Raw genomic sequence first — 14310 nt, forward strand, 5'->3', positions numbered from 1 at the left:
AAGTTCACAGAATATGGAATTAAAAGATGTTCATTTTAGTGCAAAAATTGTTGAAATTCATGCATGGTTTTTTCATAATCAGCATTTTCCATGAAATTTTAAAGATTGCTCATAAGCATGGATTTTAAAAATTCTTTGTGCCAAAGTAAACTCATCTTTTCTTTCTATTTCCCACAAACTGTTTGAAGTACTATTGTATGTGCAATAACTGCACATACATACAAATATGATGGGAGATTAATAAATACTTGTGTTTATACCTTCTGTATCACAAACATGACATCATCTGCTTTCAACAGACCTGTGCTACCTAAGGAAGAATTGACTAATCCAAATGAAATAAAGTGCTGTTAAGGATAAGGTTGTAGCAAAGAATTTAGAAGCGAGTGCTGTGTGTGAGTGGGGTGTGATCGGGCGTTGGTGGCTGTTGGAGGACACGTCACCTGGGAGGACTGCGAAGGAGGGGTGCTTTCCAGAAGCACTGGGCACACACAGTTTCCCCTTGTGTCCACACAGAGTCCCTTACACTCGTTTGTGGATCATAATGTGCTGAGTTGTGAGACAGTTTGCAGATGCCATAGGCCCTTTTTCCTTTTACTTAGTCTGTTTCATTGTAATGACATACATGTGCCTTTAAGATGAGGAGCCATGTCTTTAATACAATCAATATGCTAAGTCTGGCCTCCCCAGGTACCTGTGGGTACACACACTCAGAATAACTAATGTCTTTAATGGGGAAAGCTTTGAATCTTCTCTTTGGTAACCTGTTTGGCCAGGTTTACTGAAGGTATAGGAGACCCTGAAACCCAAGCTTCTGGAACCTCAGTCCACCAGGACAGTTCCTTGCCTTGTGCACCCCAGCTTGAGCAGAAGGTTCTGCCCAGGTCCTCAGCCCTCTCCATGCTTGCACACCTGATGTGCCTTCTCAGGAGCTGGCAGGCTACCATCTCCAGGCTTGTTCTTAACATCTCCGCTAAGGCTATACTGCACAAAGTGAGCCTCTTCCTCTCTGAAATCCACCTCAGCAGCCCCTCTCTGTGTTCTTCCCTCTTTCCTGTAACCTCCTCCAGAGAGTGTGGAAATTCCCAGATTGATTCGTAATTTCTTTCTAAGGTGACTCCTATTGTTCAGATTCTTCTGTGCCATGAGAAAATGTCCTCCCCCTCCCACGTGTGCCTTTTCTGAAGCTCTGCTTTGGCATCTGTGTCTTTCCCTGAATCCCCTTGAGCATTTGTGTTCTTTTTCACCTAGCTGATTTCTAAAAATACAGTATGCTTACTCAGGTGTTTTATCTTTCTACTCTGAAAAATGCTGTTGAATTAGACACAAAGTGACCTCATATCCCATCTGCCAAAACCACTTGGGGAACTGCTCGAATGGAAGGTCATGAAACAGCTTGGATAATCTTATTTTAAGTGTTGCATTTATTTCCTGCAGGTTGCTAAATTAGAACTAGCAGTAATTCATTTAACACATGTTTATTGGGATCACAGCATCTACCGGGTGCTGAGGAAACTGCTGTGAGCAAGACGGACGAGGAGGACAGACCGTCAGTGAATGAGAGCCATCCGCATAGTGATAGGCACCATAAAGACAGAGCGCGAGGGAACGTGTTTGAGATGACCAGGGTGGGGAACCACTTTAGATACAGTTGATCAGGAAAAAGTGTCACTGAGGAGGCCAGGTTGGCACTGTGACCTGAACAAGGAGGAAGCAGCTCTGCGGAAAACGGAGAGAAGTGTTCCAGGCCAGAAATAGGCAATGCAGGTGCCTGAGGAGGGAACAAGTCTGGCATGGCTGCATGATAGAAGATGGAGAGAGCTAGGGAGGATCCAGCCTTGGGGCCTTTCTGGTCACATAAGGAGATTGGATCAACTCCCCAGCACACAGAGAAGCCAACAGAAGGTTCGTAGCAGGTCATGACCTATGTTTCAGCAAAAATCACTCTAACTGCCTTGTGGGGAATGACTTCAGGCACCAAGAGTAAGAGGCTCTTAGGAAAAGGAGGTAAGGGCTATAGCAGCCAGTGTAGAGTAGAAGGAGAGAAGTGATGGTACAGGGTGTGTTCTGTGGGTAGGCATGACAAGATTGGTTGGCCTTGCTGAAGGATTAGGTTGAGTGGGTGGGTGAAAGAGAGCAGTTAGGAAGGAACCAAGATTTTGGCCTTAGCAGTGGGTTGTACTCTGCTGCCATTTACTCAGAGGAGAGGTGGGAGGGGGTCTCTGTGTCCAGTTCCCCAAGCACGCAGTAACTTGAAGCATACCGTGTTTATATCTTAGATGTACTTAATTTGGCTTTCAAGGTTATTTATATTTTTCCCTATCTAGAGCCTTGATCAAAGACTCTGTTCATTCCTGAATTTTTTTTTTTTTTTTTTTTTTTTTTTTTTTTTTTTTTACAGGCAGAGTGGACAGTGAGAGAGGTAGAGACAGGGAGAAGGATCATCCTTTACCGTTGGTTCACCCTCCAATGGCCGCTGTGGCCTGTGCGCTGCGGCTGGCGCATCGCGCTGATCCTGATCCGAAGGCAGGAGCCAGGTGCTTCCTGAGGATTAGTCTATTGAGTTGCAGTGCTGGTCGCATTCCTGTCTTTTTTTTTTTTTTTTTTTTTTTTTTTTTTGACAGGCAGAGTGGACAGTGAGAGAGAGAGAGACAGAGAGAAAGGTCTTCCTTTTCTGTTGGTTCACCCCCCAATGGCCACCGCAGCCGGCGCACCATGCTGATCCGAAGCCAAGAGCCAGGTGCTTCCTCCTGGTCTCCCATGCGGGTGCAGGGCCCAAGCACTTGGGCCATCCTCCACTGCACTCCCGGGCCACAGCAGAGAGCTGGCCTGGAAGAGGAGCAACCAGGACAGAATCCGGCGCCTCGACCGGAACTAGAACCGGCTGTGCCAGCACCGCAAGGTGGAGGATTAGCCTATTGAGCCGCAGCATTGGCCGCATTCCTGTCTTAACATCCTTTCTTCCCTAAAGAAAAAGAAGACAGAGTAGTTGGACAAAAGACAATGGAGGTATGTAGATGGACTAAGTAGGAAGAGCTTTTCCATCTACCTGAGTTCACAGCAGCCTATGTGTTCACAGGAAGAAGAGCATGGGAAAAGCTGTGATTGCTATGACTACAGGCCCCGTCTTCACCCCAGCCTCTTAATTTATAGGGTCTCTGGAGACATTCTAATGTGTTTGTGTGTGTGTGTGTTTGTATGTATGTCTGCTTCTCTCTCTCTCTTAATTTTGCATAAAAATTTGAATGGTATTCCATGTACACATGTAAAAATCATTCAGTTGTAGCATACATATGAGGAGGTCTGCAAGAAATTCAGGGAAAATGTGCGTTATAAAAAAGCTATGCACGAATTTCAAACTTTTTTGCATCTTTGTAAGCACATCTTCATCTTTCATAAACTTTTTGAAGTACCCTCACACATACAATAACATGACTAAATTTTGTTATACCTCTATAATAATAATAAGGGTGATGGGAAAAAGCTTTAAAGGGAGAAAAGCCCTGCACATTTTTTATGGTTACACATAACTGAAGTCCATTCAGGGAGCCCAGGTTAGAAACACTGGTGATTGTGTGGGGGGTGTTGGGGGCAGGCCAGATCGGGGAAGAAGGGGAAATGCTGATGCCTTTGAGGTCCCCAGAAACTGTTGGCCTGGCATTTGCCTGAACCATCTGTATCACCTTCTTTGAATGTTGCTTTACTTCAGGAACCATCATGTCAAGATGGTGCCTTCTGTGTATAATTCACTAATCTCGTGCCAAACCGAGCTGGCATGAACAGGGTCGGAAGTATTGCTGACTTTTGATTGTGTCACAAGACAGAAGGCAAGATACCCTCTCTTGCCTCATTGAGGACATGACCCTCCAAAGTCTTTTTAAGGACACTTCCTTCTGGCTTGCTCCTGATTAAAGCGTAAGCTGCATGCAGTAGAACTAGGGTAGTGATCCTGTTAGGCTGAGCTTGGTTTTGGGGATTATTTTAGTATATAGCAAGGGCACAAGTGTCAGCCATAGTAGCCCAAACACCAAGGTGGCCCCTTTCTCTACATTTTCTTTGTCATTCTCTCCTGTTAGTTTGTCTGCTGACGTGACATCCCTTCATCTAGTCAAAGCTGCACGAGACGAGTTAGGAAATGAAGGCTGGGAATATACTGGATTTGCCTAGAAGCTGGATGGTGACATCTGGATCACAAGATGATAATCAAAGATTTGTTCTGCAAATGAAGGCATTCTGAGCCCAGCCACACAAGTGCATGCAGATAGGTTATTGCATGAGTTACTAGGAGTGGGACATAATCTCAGTGATAGGTGGCCTCAGGGGCAATTCTGTGGTTAGTCTTCATGTGCTCTCATTTCAGAAATGATGTATTTTCAGCAATAAACATTTTATGCCAATTTGCTCTTGGATAATACGTTGTACCAGTCACAGCTGTAGTAAATTAGCTGCAAATACAATCCAATCAATCTAGAATTAATGGCACATCATTGCAGTTTTTATCAACCTGTTTCTTTAAGCATTGCTCTTTGGGGAGGGAGGAGTCTTTGACTTTTGGGAGCTTTTGAGATCTGCTGATACAGACTCCTTGGGAATCTCAGAACAAGTGCCTGCTAAGGCTCCCAGTGTAAGCAGAGGCCGAGACATACTTGTTCATTGGTGTGATGCATGGTACCACAAGGAATGCCACTGTTAGCAGTTACTCACTTTCTCCGTGTCAATGCAGTTGCTTAAAAATACAAGAAAAATTTTAAAACCAAATCCAACATTCAAGTAATTTTTTTTCTTATTTGTTTTCCTTCAGCTTACAGATATCTCCTCGAATAGGAAACCCAAATGCCTGTATGTATGTCTTTTTAAACTTAGGCCATTTAATAATGTGTGTTGCATGTTTCTCTGTTGAATTTTATACCCCTATATCTATAATATAAGCGAGTTTGAGAGGTTTAGGTAAAAATTTACCTGTATTTGTACCTAATTTTGTGAAATGTTGATGTGATGTTCAAGTGTATATGAAGCTGTGATAGTCCTAGAGCAGTATTGTCACAGTATTTTATAGTGTAACTCACCCTTACTGAGGTGTGGGGTAGTCATAATCGCTATAGGACTATTAATGGAGCATGCATGATACGTTATCTTTGTAATCTATACTGTTAATCACATCCTTTGTAACATCTTTACAGATTTGGCTGATTCCTCTAGTAGTCACTTAAAGCATCAAAAGATCTCTCTGATACCATATCAGCTTTCATTGAAATTTTCTGTGCCTCAGTCTTATCACGGATAAATAGGTCTTATAATATCTCCCTGGGAATTTAGTCTCATGCAATTATTTTCTGGAGGTCACAGAAATTTTTAGAAGAAAATTTTTAGAAGAAAAATACCAATGTATACATATCATTCATCATTCACCACTGTACCATACAGGAATGATTGTGCTATGAGTAATTGCTATTCTCTTAAGTTTTAAAAGAAATCTTTCTTTCTGCCTATGTCCTCCCCAACCCCACCCCACCCTCTGTAGCAGCCGGGGGCACCCACATTCTGTATGTAATCATCCAGATCTCAAGACCCATTTCCATCCAAAGGGAAGGAACCACTTGAAGAAGGCCAAGGACGACAGAGCCAGCATGCAGCCTGCCAGGTCCATGCACGAACCTGCTGAGTCCTCAAGGGAACTCTGCAGACTGCCCAAGAAAGGAGAGTTCCTTGGGTTTAGCCGGAAAGGCAACATCAGGCCCAAGATGGCCAAAAAAAAGCCAACAGCAATCGTGAACATCATCTAAAAGGGTGAGAGGCTTTGGATTGCTGTCACTGGGCTTTGGGGAATGTAGTTCCAGGGGCCAACAGAAATACTTTTGGCCACATCCCATAACCAGACACATTGGAAAAGCAGAGGGTGTCACATGAGCAAGCACCGCAGTTAACCAGAGTGTAACATCTGGGAATCCCAGTGAACCAGAATTTTATTATAACCCCCTTATAGAAACAAGAGGCAAATTACAGAAGGATTTTTTTTTTTAATTAAAGCAATCTTATCCCAAAGATTTAGTGAAACAAAGTTCCAGCTTCTAAAATAATTGGTACACACTCTAGTGGTTTTGGCCTCAGGGCTCCTTTTGCAGTGGTCATTAATCCTCAGACCCAAAGCCATTGAGGACACCAGGCACAGGGAGAAAATTCTTTTGTGCCCATAGCTCTCTAAATTGGGAGGCAAGTGGGGATGTAAAGTTCCGTTTAAAGCTGTGAGATAAAAATATTTCTGAGTGTGTGTTGTTAACCTTCTCAGTGAATTTACGGGCCTCCAACATAAAGATTGCTGCTCTCCCAAGTATTCTGGTTCATTGAGATTTCAGTCTTTGGATGGCTTTAAGGGACGTGTTCATTCCGACTTCAGTTCTCATTCAATGGACTGTTTTCAGTTCTTTTGCTTGCTGCAGGATTTTGTGTCCTGGATGTGTGTTTATTCAGATTCTGATACACTCTGCTGTCATCTTTGGCTGAGCCTTCTGCTTCTGCTTCTGCCAGCCTGTATCTTAATGGCTGTTTGTGCGGCTGTGGTTGGGAAGATAAAGTCCTTTGATCAGCACCCATGATTGGTGCCCTGTCTGAATGGTTGTGATGGCAGCAGATTGCAGTTGTAAGCACTGCAGGTGTCACTCAGGGCGTGTCAGCAGCTTGCTGTGTTAGCAGTGGCCATGACCTTCTCTTTGCTAGCTTAATGTTCCCACCCAGCAGCTCACTTCACCTCCTGCCACATCTATACCCATCCACGATTGAAATATACAAGGTGTCTCCTTACTTTTTGGTCACATGCCTGGGGTGTTCAGTGAAGTCATTTCTGAAATAAACAGTGCATGTAGGATCCAGAACCTGACCACGTCCTCCCAACTTCCCTCTGTAAAATAGCTCTTGTTTCCACAAGAACCATCTCTCCAGACTCTCCTGCTTTACCACTTCCTTCAAGAATGAATTCCCATACTGGAAGCAAGAGTACATTTCTCCATAAACATATACATATGTACATACATATAATAAAACATAAAGTGTATGTCAAATAGATTAATAATTTATTTTTAAAATACTCCTGGAAAAAGTGTGTGTTAATGGTGGGTGGCTTTTAAACTATATATGTTCATGTAAACTGAATTCTCTTATTTTAAAATTAATACTGTAACCTAATTAACATTAGTGGATTTATGATTGTTAATGCAATAAGCATCCAATTAGCAGTGCATTTAAAATAGATAATAAGCAGTTACTTAAAATGCCAGTAAATTGAAAATGTAACTAACTTATATAAACATTTTGAACCTATCATAGTGAAACATGTTGGTATTTGAGTATTCACTTTGACTTTTGGCTTATGTGGGTGGACCATTGTGTGCTGTACAGGCAGCCATCAAGTGGGAAAAAGCTGTGAATATTGCTGTGAATATCACTGTTTAAGATAACATTGTAAAAATTGTAATGTTACATTTATTTAGAGAATTAACCTCCTCCAAAGTTATTTATTATTGATGCTTTTACCATGATTGCACTTTAGCCTTTTCCATACTAAAAAATATAAATATGTTGTATTGCATGCTCTTTGTCCTGTAGCACATATGCAGTGACAACAGCTTGTTTTTAAAGATGGGATAACAAGATTTTTTTTTTCTGTTTCATTTAAAGTAGCTTACATTTTTGATTTTCATGTAACATACGTAGGGAGCATGTCAGCCCTCTTTGACAGTGGTACCCACTGATATTCAGAAAGCACCAGAATGTGTCATATCTACTGTAAACACAAGACAAATGGTTTTGAGACTCATTTATTAAATGTTTCTTTAAGGTTATAACTAAATTATGACTTTATACAAAAAAGTGTCTTAAATATGTTGTGCTTCCTTGGAGGCATGAATTAGTGTTGAAATATGGGAGCTGACTCACTCGGAAGATGGAGGATACTCCATCCCTTATGGCCTAAGCTGGGTGCTATGTCATATTTTTGTCTTATTTTTAAATATTTTCTTTGTCCCCATGGGCAGTTGACTTTAGACTTGAGGCAGTTGGTTTTTTGAAGGAGCCACCAAAATTTCTAGACAAACATGTTCAGGGTTAAACCAGAGAATAGACCTTATTTTGTTATGTGTTTTGAAAGGAAGAAATCTTCATTTGAATTGCTCTTTCTTCTTTTTCTCTATACTAGGTTACAGACTCTTAATCTGCAAAGTTCAGTTTGCTTAGACACTGTTTTCCAGTATTCTGCAGGTCAGTCAGTAGTACAGAAGTTGGAATATTCTATTCCAGAATTTCAAAAAGAAGTTTTTAGATTATGAAATATTATGATAATAAAGCTATATTTCTGACTAATGTGTTGGTATGTTTTGTCTAATTGAAGTGTTTTGGGGGAGCCAGTTATGTTGGCTTATAAACTAAATGGTCCTTCATGAGTGACTTGCTCATTTTATATATAATCATGATTTTGTATACCTGTAAGCTTTCTTAAACCTTAGCTTGATCACTTTTGTTCTTCCTAATGCCTCTATCTAAAAGTTCTTTTTACATGTTCACACTGAGATGTCCTCATTAAAAGCCCATTTGGCACTTTTTTCTCCATCTTCCTCCACAACTATGAGTAATTTTCCTACACTATTTTTAAACTTGTCAACTCTCAGCAAAAGCCATGAACAGATTTCACAGTATATACCAACCTATACAAGTTATACATGCCAGTTACTGCAGGGCTCAGAGAGAGTGATCTGGGTAGATAACACAAGTATATCACTGGTAGAATGACTCAGTCATTGACCTAACAACCAGGGAATTAGGTAAACTGGGGGGCTCCATTTGTCCCATAGCTGTTAGAATTATTGAGGAGGTGACTCTAGTCAATTCTTACAGTTATTTGCATAAGCTTAATTGGTTCACCAAGCTATCGTGTTTTTGAGAAATTGAAATGACGTGTTTCATTATCTCTGGCCAGTAGAAAGCATAAATACCAGTACCTTTATTCTGCTTGTTTTGATTCCTTCAAAAATGGGTTGCAGGAATGGCAGGCATGTATGAACCCAAACACAAGTCCTGGATCAAAGATATCAAGTACTTAATAAGGAAGCATTTTAGAGATTAATTCCTTTTTGTGTAATTAAGGAAGTGAAATTCTTTCTTCCTTTTTTTTTTTTTTTTTGTCTGTGTTCTGTTACATGTAGAGTGGACACATCTGAAATTTTCATTTAAGAAAGGGATATTCAATCTGTAGCTCTATAATAAATTTGCTTTGGATTTGCAGCTAAGTATTCCAGGAAAAAAAGAGTTTTTCCAGTAGGGGATGCTCAATGTGTATGCAGACTGTGCTCTTCCCATCCTGCTATGGGGGTGCTAATCAATTTTCCATGTACAGAAGCAGGTGCCTAGGGTGGGAAATGAGGACTTTGATATCTATGCCTTATAGGAAGAGGAAACATTACAGCTGCCCTTGAATATCTAGAAGTGTTGTTAAAGACACTCACTTTGTGTGCCTGCAAAAGACATGTCCAAAACCATCAGTGAGAAAACGTTCTAAAAAAAGCCAAGATCAAATAATTGAATGAAAAGTTTCTAACTGCCATGTGGAAAAGGTTACCTTGTTAAAAAGTGAGCTCCTGTGACTGAGTTACTGTTTCCTTTAGAGTAGGTGAGATTCTACATTGGGTAGGAACTTGGACAGGGGACTAGTGGCTTCGGGGTTCTATTGTTATTTGTACTGACACCATATTAATGGGAATGTAGACATAACTGATTTTAGAGATTTTATTTTACTGACATGGACTTTGTCAAATTTCCCATCGCATTTCTCCTGCTTCAGCCCCTTTGAGGCAGGTCAGAATGAGGAAGGCTAATTGTCTTCTTTTAGTGTGTGGAGAAGCGGCAGTTGAAAAATGAGAGGTGTGCATCTGGCGTTGTTACCTCAGTCAGCACGATGTGCTTCTGGGAGTGGAGGCATCTCATTGAATATGGTCTCAGTGTTTAAAAAGAGGAGCATTTTTGTTACAACATGGCTCCTGAAGGCAGGCCAACCATCTCATCTGGTGTTCGGTTGAATCAACAGCAATTCCTTCCAACACTGGAGGAGAAGTTGGCAATGCTCGGCTCTGAGATGGTATATAACACATCAGGCTCCAACACTGTGCTTTGCTCGGGCATTTTCCAGATAGTTTTGATTACACTTCAACTTTGTCTTTCTTATAAAAAAACTTAGGAAGGTAACATCGTACCAGGTGACAGTAAATGTGATGGTTTCAAAGAATCCCCATAACAGAGCCAGGGTGAGAACCATACATTGTCCTTCAGCATGTCTGCCAATGATCTCCTTAGAGTATTGTGCCTTCTCACTGGCGGAAGTCCCAGAAAATGCTCTTAAATATATGCATTTGTTGATTGCACAAGGGTACTGAATGTCTTACAATTCAGTTTAATAGTTATCAACTATTGCATCTGTTTTGGGCAAGTCCTTGTAATCTTGACCTCAACACCCTTTAGAACACAGCCAACCCGACTTGCCAAGAGTTCCAGGGTATCAGATGGAAGTCTGTTAGACTTGAATGCACACACTTTTGTTCACTGTACATTGGTAGTTTGCTAACTGATAAGAGCTGATCATTGCCTTCACCTTGGTCAGATGGATTCTAGAGAAACTGAAAGCCATTTTCAAAACTCCACCTGTCATCTTTTTAATTCCTAATTCTCTGTTCAAAGAGGAAACTCCACTTTCTCATTCTGTGGAATGTATTTGCTTTGTTTTATCCATACGTGTGCCTGTAGCTTGACCCCTTAGCTCACTTTTCTCATGTAATCCTAAACACGGCAGGTTGGTGGAAGGAACCTAGATTCTTTTTTTTTAAAAACTTTTATTTAATAAATAGAAATTTCCAAAGTACAACTTTTGGATTATAGCAGTTTTCCTCTCCATAACCATCCTCCCACCTGCAACCATCCCATCTCCCACTCCCTTTCCCATCCCATGCTTCATAAAGATTTATTTTCAATTATCTTTATATACAAAAGATCAACTTAGTATATACTGAGTAAAGATTTCAACAGTTTGCACCCACACAGAAACACAAAATATAAAGTACTGTTTGAGTACTAGTTATACCTTTAATTCACATAGTACAACACATTAAGGACAGAGCTCCTACATGGGGAGTAAGCGCACAGTGACTCCTGTTGCTGATTTAACAATTGACACTCTTATTTATGACGTCAGTAATCACCCGAGGCTCTTGTCATGAGCTGCCAAGGCTATGGAAGCCTCTTGAGTTCGCCAACTCTGATCTTAGTTAGAGAAGACTAATCAAAGTGGAAGTTCTCTCCTCCCTTCAGAGAAAGGTACCTCCTTTGATGGCCCATTCTTTCTGCTGGGATCTCACTCAGAGAGATCTTTCATTTCGGTCATTTTTTTGCCACAGCGTCTTGCTGGGGATGCTCAAAGAGGTGTTTGGAGAACAAGGAAGATTGGGGGTGGCAGAAGAGAGAAGAGCAATGTTAGGCAGTCTGAGCCTGCTGTGAAGGTAGAAAGCACAGGACAAGTGTAGCCTGGAAAGTAACATTATTTTCCCTTGTACGGTTCTGTGTCCACTCATCTGGAGGGTAAGCTCCTCAACTCTGCACCTATTCTGCAGTGCTGATTCCTTCTGTGAAAGTATGGTACCTACCTGGGGGTCTCCAGCACCTTGCACCAGGCCTGCTGCTGCGCAGGCCTTCAGGAGGTACAGAGAAAAAAATCCTGAAGGTCAGGATCATCTAGAGCCTGGAAGGATGCTCACGTTGCCAGCAAGGGAAGAGAATGACTACAGGAGCATGGAACAAGGCAGATCACCGGAGCATCCTCTTTCTCAGGGCCCATCCTCTTAGGGCTGGAGCACAGGCACTGGCTGGTCACCCCTCTTATCAGGAGGTATTGAGAGAATCTCCTTCCAGCATGCTTCCATGGGAGGATAGAAAGATATGGCACATTCATTAGGCAATGCTGATCAGCCACAGTTAATATTTTCTGATGAATACAGGCTTAGCCTCAGAATCCTTCTTGACACATTCATGGCAAGCAAAGTAAAACCCCTCCCTGGAGCAAGTATGTTAGGTTATGAGTTAAGGTTTCTAATGAGCCAACTTTAAAATAACCTGATTCTGCATTACCCAGGTGGTCACAAGTGTCCTTAGGTGTGGGAGACACAAGTAGAAGTGTCATTGTCAGAGTGCTGTGAGATGACAAAAGACTCCATTGCTGCCTTTAAAGATGGAGGAAAGGGCCCTGTGCCAAGGAATGTGGGCAGCCCCTGCAAGCTGGAAAAGGCAAGGAAATGATTCTTCCCAGAGTCTACAGAAAGGATCGCAGTGCTACCACAGTGATTTTAGCCAAATAAAAACTATATTTATCTTTGGAGTTAAAGAATTGTAACATTAAATATGAGGGATCTTCAGAAAGTTCATGAAGGGTCTTCAGAAAGTTCAGATATTTGGTTTGGCAGTTAAGATGTCAGTGAAGGTGTCTGCATTCCGTAACTGATGGCCGGGGCTTCAGTCCTGACTCTGGCTCCTGACTCCAGCCTTCTTGCTGATGCAGACCCTGGGAAGCAGTGGTGATGGCTCAAGTGATAGAGTTCCTGTCATCCACATGGGAGACCTGGATTGCATTCCTGGCTCTCTCTCCATCTCTCCTTCTGCGTCTCAAATTAAAAAAAAAAAAAAGTCTACAGAAGATGTGTTATCAAAAAACTACATATAGATTTCAAAAATTTTCTGCACCAAAATAAGCTTAACTTCTAATTCTATTTTCCCTGAACATTTGAGAGGCAGAAGGTAGGGATGGAGAAGAAAGTCTCTGAACTTTTTGAAGTATGCTCAGCCAGTCTGTGTCAATTTGTTAACAGCAGCCACAGGGGGAGATATGGCAGGTATTAGATATGGCACACAAAGTACCAGCTATTTGCCATTCCTCAGCTGTAGATGCAGTTGAAAGAGCACTGGCGTCAGCATCCTGCTTAATACCTTACTTCTGCCATGACTGTGGGTTCATTTTCTAATCTGGACAATGGACAGAATGATGTCATCTTGGCTATGTAAGAAGTACTTGGGAACAATCACGAAGTCTTACTTCATCCCTACCAATTTTCTACCCAAGAATTTGAAAGTAGAAAAATAAATTTCTTCCCTGTGTACTAAAGTAAAAAGTAAAATATAACAAAGCAAAGTAGGAAATTATAAAGTTACCTTAAATTCTTTTGGGGCCAGCGCTGTGGCTCACTTGCTTAATCCTCCGCCTGCGGCACCGGCATCCCATGTGGGCACCAGGTTCTAGTCCGAGTTGCCCCTCTTCTAGTCCAGCTCTCTGCTGTGGCCCAGGAAGGCAGTGGAGGATGGCCCAAGTGCTTGGGCCCTGCACCCGCATGGCACCTGGCTCCTGGCTTTGGATCAGCATAGCTCTGGCCGTAGCGGCCATTTTGGGGGTGAACCAATGGAAGGAAGACCTTACTTTCTGTCTCTCTCTCTCACTGTCTAACTGTATATGTCAAATAAATTTTAAAAAATACTTTGAAGAGCAAAGAACTGATTATAACATGTTTGAAGGTGTTAACCTGTTTAATAGAAACAGATTTTAGCATATATATTAAAAAAAAAAAGATATCAGGTTCTACCACTTAGTAATATTATTATTTTGCACAACTTACTCCACCATTTGTGGTCTTATTTTATCTCTTTATAATCAAGATTGTAACTTGAAATCAGTGGGATGATCTATGGAAACTTTTCAGCATAACACCTGGCATAGAGTCTGTTTGTCTTTTTAAGAGAGATTTGGTTAAATACAGAGGCTTAGAAAAGGGTGTATCAGAAAAAAACAAATATGAACAGCATCTGTTGGGGAATATAAGGACCAGTAAATAAAACTCCCTGTCCAAGTTATGGACCATCCAGTTGTGATAAATGAGCCTAATGCCTGGAGACCAAAGTTGCAGGGTCTTGACCCACCCAAACGAGGGTGGACTGGGTCCGAGGAAAGGTAAGTGCACCACTCGCCCGTTCCCCAGCCTCCCTTGATCCCAGAGACAATCAGATGCCACGGGGAGTAAGGTCAAACAGGAACTCATTTATTATTGCGCAGTAAGCCTCTTTTAAAGCAAAAAACTGCAGAGCTATAGGGAGGGGAAGAGAAGCCAGCCATCGTTTTAAAGGTTACCGTATCATGCGCTCAGTTTCCATAAGGTCCACGTGCTGTTCACGTGCTGACGTCATCTCTCCTGATGCCTGTGCCCAATCAAGTTTTCTTGTAAACAACTTGGACTCCGCCTG

At 41.7% G+C, this 14310-nt stretch overlaps 1 protein-coding gene across 4 annotated transcripts in view; it reads left to right on the forward strand.

The window, feature by feature from the left end:
- Nucleotides 1-14310, forward strand: part of ZNF365 (zinc finger protein 365) — an 80259-nt gene that overhangs the window by 18323 nt on the left and 47626 nt on the right. For 2 of the 4 annotated variants that reach the window (XM_062214788.1, XM_062214789.1), the window contains exons 4-5: nt 4802-4839; nt 5522-8399. The exons of 1 other annotated variant lie outside the window; for it this stretch is intronic. In XM_062214788.1, the coding sequence (XP_062070772.1) occupies nt 4802-4839; nt 5522-5783 (300 nt within the window). In that variant the 3' untranslated portion in view covers nt 5784-8399. Of the gene's footprint in view, nt 1-4801; nt 4840-5521; nt 8402-14310 lie in introns of those variants that run through there. One more of the 4 variants, XM_062214790.1, reaches the window with a different exon arrangement.

Source organism: Lepus europaeus, chromosome 17 (assembly GCF_033115175.1).
Source record: "Lepus europaeus isolate LE1 chromosome 17, mLepTim1.pri, whole genome shotgun sequence".
Classification (NCBI taxonomy): Eukaryota; Metazoa; Chordata; class Mammalia; order Lagomorpha; family Leporidae; genus Lepus; species Lepus europaeus.